The sequence below is a fragment of the Bison bison genome, unplaced genomic scaffold (assembly GCF_000754665.1).
Source record: "Bison bison bison isolate TAMUID 2011002044 unplaced genomic scaffold, Bison_UMD1.0 scf7180017864529, whole genome shotgun sequence".
In the NCBI taxonomy this organism is placed as follows: domain Eukaryota; kingdom Metazoa; phylum Chordata; class Mammalia; order Artiodactyla; family Bovidae; genus Bison; species Bison bison.
This window is the reverse complement of record NW_011495079.1, coordinates 4,185,752-4,193,211: the sequence shown is the minus strand read 5'-3', so window position 1 is coordinate 4,193,211 and position 7,460 is coordinate 4,185,752. Positions and strand designations below refer to the sequence as shown.

At 37.8% G+C, this 7,460-nt stretch overlaps 1 protein-coding gene across 1 annotated transcript in view; it reads right to left on the bottom strand.

Moving 5' to 3' along the window:
• The window catches only part of SLC17A8 (solute carrier family 17 (vesicular glutamate transporter), member 8), a 39,657-nt gene extending 32,197 nt beyond the window's left edge, over nucleotides 1-7,460 (bottom strand). The window contains exons 1-2 of the mRNA XM_010831597.1: nucleotides 7,360-7,460; nucleotides 1,298-1,550 (exon numbers count right to left, since the gene is read on the bottom strand). Coding sequence (XP_010829899.1) covers nucleotides 1,298-1,550; nucleotides 7,360-7,460 — 354 coding nt within the window. The remainder of the gene's footprint in view (nucleotides 1-1,297; nucleotides 1,551-7,359) is intronic.

Below are 7,460 nucleotides of genomic sequence, written 5' to 3'. Positions count from 1 at the left end.
TTATACATGGAATCTAAAAAAAAAAAGGATATAAATGAACTTACTTACAAAACAGAAAGAGACTCACAGACTTAAAAAACAAACTTGTGGTTGCCAGCGCTTGGGGAGAAGGGGTAGTAAGTACTTTGGGAAGGTCATGTACACAGTGCTAGAAGTCTCTCTGCAAACAGATGGATTTCCACATGAGTCACTCCAGTGTGTGCATTCAACACAATGAAACAGATATATTGGGTATCCACTGGGCATACGTTTTTGTTTTATTCTCCCATAATCTCAATACTTCTCAAGGCTTATCATTTAAGAAACAAACCAGATTTCATCTTTTCAGTGGTTCATGAAAACAGTACTGTTTAAGTGACATCACTATAGGCTTGCTTATGACTACAAGAGCCTTTGAATGGGGCCTTCTGCTTCTGTTCACTCCAGTCCTGATCCACTGGATCCACTGGGAGATGACTGGCTGGACAGTGATCATCCTGGAGTATGGATCTGATGGTACCATTTCTCTGCTTAAAGCCCACGCCTGACTCCCCTTAGACTTGCCAGGCTCTCCAAGACCTAACCCCACTTTACCTGTTGCCTCCTTCTTTTGATGCTTACCTCATTCTATCCTTTTACCAGGATTCTTAACTGGAGTCTGTGGATGGAATCCTGTGGATCTATGAACTTGAATGGGGAAAAATCAGCATCTTTATTGCTACTAACTAATAAAGCAGCATTTCCTATAATTGTGAATGTAAGCAACAAACCCCAGTCATATTATCAGGACTTGTGATTCTATTACTAGAGTAAATTGTAAATATGTTCTATCTCATGATGGCTGTTGTCATTATCTCAAATTATTGTTCACCCTTCAAACACCAAAATTACAGAAATTATTAGACCCATTGATAGATTTTGTCATCTGATGTGTTCATAAAGAGACCCTTAAGTTTCTATATCACAAATTCAATTCTTAGTTTGTTATCTGTATTTAAAATAATTGGTTTCCTTTGTGATCCTATGTGTTTTTTAAAGTTTTATTTTATTTACTTATTTATTTAAGTCGATCCTGGTGGGCTGCCGTCTATGGGGTCGCACAGAGTCGGACATGACTGAAGCGACTTAGCAGCAGCAGCAGCATGTGGCACGGGGGATCTTAGATCCCCACCCGGGCATCAAACCCTCATCTCCTGCAGTGGAAGTGCAGAGTCTTAACCACCGGACCACCAAGGAAGTCCCCTGTGTGTTTTACGTTAAGAATTTAAAACATTAATACAGCTGTTGCTAAAAGACACTGACATAGACAGACACTGACCTGAATTTCCGGTTTTCCATCAACATATACAGTGCTGTTATTGACCATTTCCACAATGGCAACTCCAAGATTGCACCGAATGCCAAAGGAAATGCAGAACCCCAGCCCACTCATGATAGCAATGATGTAGCGCTTGGGGACCCCACAGCAGTGGCAGTCACAGAGTGGGGGCTTCTGCCTGGGCGTCTGCACTGGCCTCCCTTCTTCATTCAGCTCAATGTTAACTTCTTCCTCATTGGTCCCATCAAGTTTCCTACAGCGGGCAAATGGACAGGGAAGAAAGACCAGGATTACAAAGTATACTAGGCAAGAAGAAAAAGTGTACCAAGAAAGAAAAAGGAAAACTCAGAGTAGGATGCATCCTGCATGTTTTAACATCATCATCATTATTACTAAAATAAATTATGCTGGTTAAAATTTACTGATATTCTGGATATTGTGTTGTACCCTTATAGACATTAACTTATTTTAATCTCATAACAGCTACACAAGGTAGATAGTGTTATCTTGTCCATTTATAGACAAAAAACTAAGTCCTCTGAGGTAGGATGCAAGTTCAAGTCCAGAGTTTATATCCTCAACAATATGCCTTACTGAATATCCTGCTGAAAGAGTATCTATAAACTTCATCCACATGACATGACCTAGCTGACTATTATGTTTGACTTTAATTTTAATGTCACTTGAAGCCTGCTAAAAGATATACAGCAAAAAATCGATTTATTTTCAGATTCTTTTTTCTTCTTTTTCTAAGTCTTAATACAATACTAGGTAAGGAGGTACATTTTCTATCGCAGCACAAACCAGTTGGTTGTGTATCTGTTCTTTCTTAAGTGGTTCTAAGGTGATTCTCTGGCACTTTTTAAACAGAGGGCATGATTTCTCATTGAGTCCCATAAATTCAGATTATGGCAGTCCATTGCAGTGAATTTACTCTCTTCTTTAAAAAAAAAAAAAGTAATTGGGAAAACTGAACACTATCTGTCAATAATAAAAGGAGCTGTTTGCATCACCACATGTACCATAACCCTTCTGAAGATGGCCGATTAAGGTCCAAGTCTTTGTAAAAATAAGCAAAGCTTATATGTTTTCAAGAGTATCATATTCATTAATAACTAATACAATGTCTAACAGACTACATAGAAACACAAATAATTTGCCCACCAGTTCATAGCAGAGATCATCATAGTAGCTTCTTATGACTCAAGCAAATAAGGTTAAAGCACATATAGAGAGAGCCTGGACAGGGAAGCCTGGCGTGCTGCGGTCCATGGGGTTGCAAAGAGTCGGACACGACTGAGCAACTGAACTGTGCTGAGAGAGAGCAAATGTACTGCATTTAATTCAGCTCATCAAATATTTACTGAGTGCCTACTGTGTGTCAGGCACTATACTGAGTGTTATGGAAGAATAAAGAAAGTGACACGGTTTCTGACCTCCTTCAGCTCTTAGGGGAAGAAAGACACATACACAGTTGTAATTGCTGGATGATGTAGGTTTTCTTGAAATCAAGGTGAAGTGCAGTGATAAAACAGGAAAGGAACTTTCAATTTTAATTTGTGAGGTCAGAATGGTAGCTTAATAAATATGCAAGAATATGGAAGTAATCGGAAGAGAACATCAACCTCCCAATGCACTTTTGTAACCTACCTGCGTGTGTGCTGATGTGTTCTACGTTTTCTTCTACGGTTGTCTTCCAAGCCTCTAGCTAAGGCCAACCTCTTTCCCTGGGCACTAGATCTCATTGCCTCTCATGTACTCAAGGAAATCCCTATCCACATATTTCATCAATTATTTCTCCTCTCTACTAGAACATTCCTACTGTCTACAAATATGCCCTTATTTGTCCCACATCAACATTTAAAATAAAAACACTTTCTCTTTCAGCTACCTGCCTATTTCTCACCTTCCTCTTATAGAAAAACTCAGAAGTCAGTGTCTCACTCTCCTTTGTCCCATTCTCTCTTGTACACACTCCAAACAGGTATATCTCCCAACCTGTCCACCAAAATTGTTCTTCTTGGGCTATCAATGCCCTCCACGTGGTTCAGTTTAGTTCAGTCGCTCAGTCATGTCCGACTCTTTGTAACCCCATGGACTGCAGCATTCCAGGCTTCCCTATCCATCACCAATTCCTGGAGCTTGCTCAAACTCATGTCCATTGAGTTGGTGATGCTATCCAACCATCTCATACTCTGTCATCCCCTTCTCCTCCTGCCTTCAATATTTCCCAGCATTAGGGTCTTTTCTAGTGAGTCAACCATGAGTCCACATGGTTCAACCCAAAGGCTCTTTCCAGTCCTCATCTAGTTGACCTGTGAGCAGCACTTGACACTACTGATTATTCTTTCTTCCTTGACGACTTTGATTCCTTCATGGATACCACACTCACTTGGTGGTCCTTCTAATCCCTGCAACACTCCTGTTTTGTCTCTTAAGCTGAGTTGTTACTTCCTCAACCTGTAAACACTGGGATGCCCAGAGCTCAGTTTATAGATCTCTCTTGTTTTCTGTCTGTACTTTCTAGGTGACCTCACTCATCTCTGGGCTTTAGACACCATGCATATGCTAACAGATTCCAATTTTCATATCTAGATTTATTTGACATCTTTGTAGACACATGATCAGCATCTCAAACCTAACATATCCAAACTGAGTTCCTCCCCAAAAAAGTTAATTCCTGAAGTTTTTCATATTCCAAGTAATGACAGTTTTGTTCCTTTGGTTGCTCAGAAAAAAAACTTGAGTGACACCCTGGATGCATCTCTTCTCCAATCTCCATCCAATCTATGCATCAGCGTCCCTTAGTTTGAATTTGTGTTCTTCCATTTACTTAGCTGTGTGACTTTGGCCTAGTTAACCTCTCTGAGCTTTCTTCCCAGGTGGCACTAGTAGTAAAAGAACCTGCCTGCCAATGCAAGAGATGTAAGAGACATGGGTTCAATTCATGGGTCGGGAAGATCCCCTGGAGGAGGGCATGGCAACCTATTCCAGTATTCTTGCCTGGAGTATCCCATGCACAGGGGAGCCTAGTATGCTGCAGTCTGTGGGGTCACAGAGAGTTGGACACAACTTAGCAACTACACAACCACAGCACAGATCATTTAGAACAGAACTTGATACATGTGCCAGCTATTTTTATTACATTAATCCTCATAACCACTTACTGAGTCCACTCTGCTAGGATGAGCATAAATGCCAGTTACTGCCATTTATATTGATATCTAAGAGTTATTCAGATCATAAGACTCTTTATAATGTGCAGCCCCAGTGGTATCCATGAATTTCTGGCATGAATGAATATAATACTTATCTTATAGAGCTGTGGTTAAGATTAAATGAATTTCTACCACCAGATAGTTGATTTGAGTGGTAGCACAGTGTAATGAGTAAGAAAGATGGGCACAAAATGTCTGGTCTGAAACCCAGCTCTGCCACTTACAAGCTGTGTCGCCTTGGGCGACTTACTTAACCTCTCTGTGCCACAGTTTTCTCATCCGTAAAACTGTGATTATAATTGGCCCTCCCTCATAGGGTTGTTAATAGAATTAATGGTACCTGGAACATAGTGTTATTACTATCATTCACTACACATAAGCAATTAGAGAACATTCATCATTTAAGCTGAAAAAAGTCTGTATATCAGTTTCTGGACATTAATTTCCAAATGCAATGCCTTCTATCTGTTCCAAGAGTGGATGATAAGTGAATGCATCATCTTCCTACATTTCAAAAATATTAATGTACCTTTAGCTGATGAATTGCTCAGCTGCTTCTTATCAATGACTCTGCTCTCCAGGAAGACTGACAGTGTCTGGCTGTAATCAGCCCCATGGTTGGACTCCAGACACTTGTCTATGCATTTACCTCTCCCTTGACCATGAGGAAGACCCCATAGTTCAAAAGCATACAGAAAATTCCATTCAGATGATGATCTTAGTAGTAAACATTATTAGACATCTATGATTTATACTGATTGCTAAGTTAGAAAGTCGGGATTCTTAACTTCCCAATGTTCCTGCCCCTTACAAAACAGAAAACATTTCTTTGTGACTTTTTTATTACACTGGATCCTGTCGACTGGTTTTACATAAAAATCAATGATGAGAGGAAACATCCATTACATACCAGGTTCTGGGCAAAGCATTTTATATATATATATATATATATATATATATATAAAATTATCTTATAGACTTGAGGTTAACACCAAGTGTTAAAACAGCAGAGCTGTTTTTGCTGGAGGAGCCCTAATTCTGGAGCTCTGCTCAAAGACCACCAGAGTTGAGGATCACTTCAGATTGCCAGTCAGTTAATGCCTACCTCTGTCAATAATTTCTCTCCAGGGATCACTGAAAGACGAGGTATGAATTTAGCTTTATTCTAAAACCAATCATTCTATAATTACGACAACAATGATAACATCTAGCATGTATTAAGTGTGCTCTCTATCTAGAACTATGATAGCAGGGTTTTTTTTTTTCAATTGTTCAGTGAGCCAATTCTGAGACAACTCTTCAGAGTAATAGACACATAGCTTAATTTGGGGTTGAAGTCGCACAACTTGGAAATTACTGATTTTGTTATATCCCTAAAGCAAACCAATCTGGTAAACAAAAGGATATTCAAGTGGATCATTCAATCAAACATAGTAAAACCAGCACTTAGGACTGAGAAAAGTGATTAAATCTTAAAAAGCAGCTAAAGTTGAAAAAGAACACTCCTAAGTATTTATATAAAGCTAAATAGTTGTCATAACTTGAATACGCCAATTAAGCCACTGTGCTTCCTTTTGCATTTTTAATCAAATGAAACACCACCATAAAAAGATGTTACCCGGGAGTGCTCCACAGAAGAATAAAACACTCTTAAAAGAAAAGGTTATTATAATCATTTCCTGTGTTTAGCTAGTTTATCCTGCTGTCACTGAGGTAGGTTTTCATTTATACATGAAAATTCAGTGTAGTTCTGACTGAAACTTTTTGTTTTTAATTACCAAAGTAATAAGGTACCCAACTCAGTTGTCTTGCTAAGCTCACCAAAGGGATACAGTGGAAAAATTAACACTGGCAGGAGTCTATGTATTATAAAACACAAGAAGTGGAATGAATCTGTGGGCTAGTTTTTAAATTTATGAGAAAACATAGATAGAAAAGTTAAAAGCAGATGCCAAGGGAAATTTTCATTCATCATAATTAGAAATAATGATGAAAATTTTATCAAAGTTATTTTCACATTTATTTACATCAAAGAAATTAAAAGAATCATTTTACCTTGCACATAAGAACTGCTTATTAATTCATTTATAAAACCTAGGAGGGCATTTACTATGTCTATTTTAAAAACCACAAATTAAATATCACATCAATTCATTCATTTATAGCAAATTCTCCTTTCAATAATAATATATTTTACTTTAAAAAAAAAGATCTGTTTTTTTGTTTGGACAAAAACATTCAATTCAGTGACACCACTTAACACTTTCCCATTTAATCATGTAAGATTTTCTGTTTTAAATACTAATTTTTAAAGTTACTTTCTTCATATTATTGTGCAATAATCCTTCTTTTTGAAAACTATACAATCAAGAACCACTTCATACAGTTTATATTACAAGCTTATACAATTTGAAAATACCTAATTTTCATCTGCAGTGAAAAATTCTTAAAAATTATTTCAACTCAAAGCATAACCATGCAAAGTGGTTCCTGGTTTTGTTGTTACCATTGAATTAACATGAAGTGTTATATCCCCAAATATTTTCTAATTCAATGACAAACACATAACTTGCAATATTACTGTGTCCAGTAAGTGCTAATCTTGCTGCATAAACGGAGTGCTTGTCTTGGTGTTTTCCTAATTTAACCTTATCCTTTTGATGCATCTTCTTTTCCTCCAGGTGTAGTCTGTTGGAGCTGGAAGTGGCTTCAGAAGCCCTTTATTCTGACCCTCCCACTCCTTTTTAAAATGTAGCTTTAAAAACATGAGACAAATTCTTTCAAACACCATCAGCAATGTGAAGCTACTCTGAAATAAATCTAAAGTTTGCATTCAGACTTTACCTTTGTAAAATCCCCAACGAATCTCCCACAGCGTTCTTCACTCCCTCCTTTCCAGGTTTCAAAATTTTTTCTTTGAAGGTATTGAATGCTTTAAAAGGCAT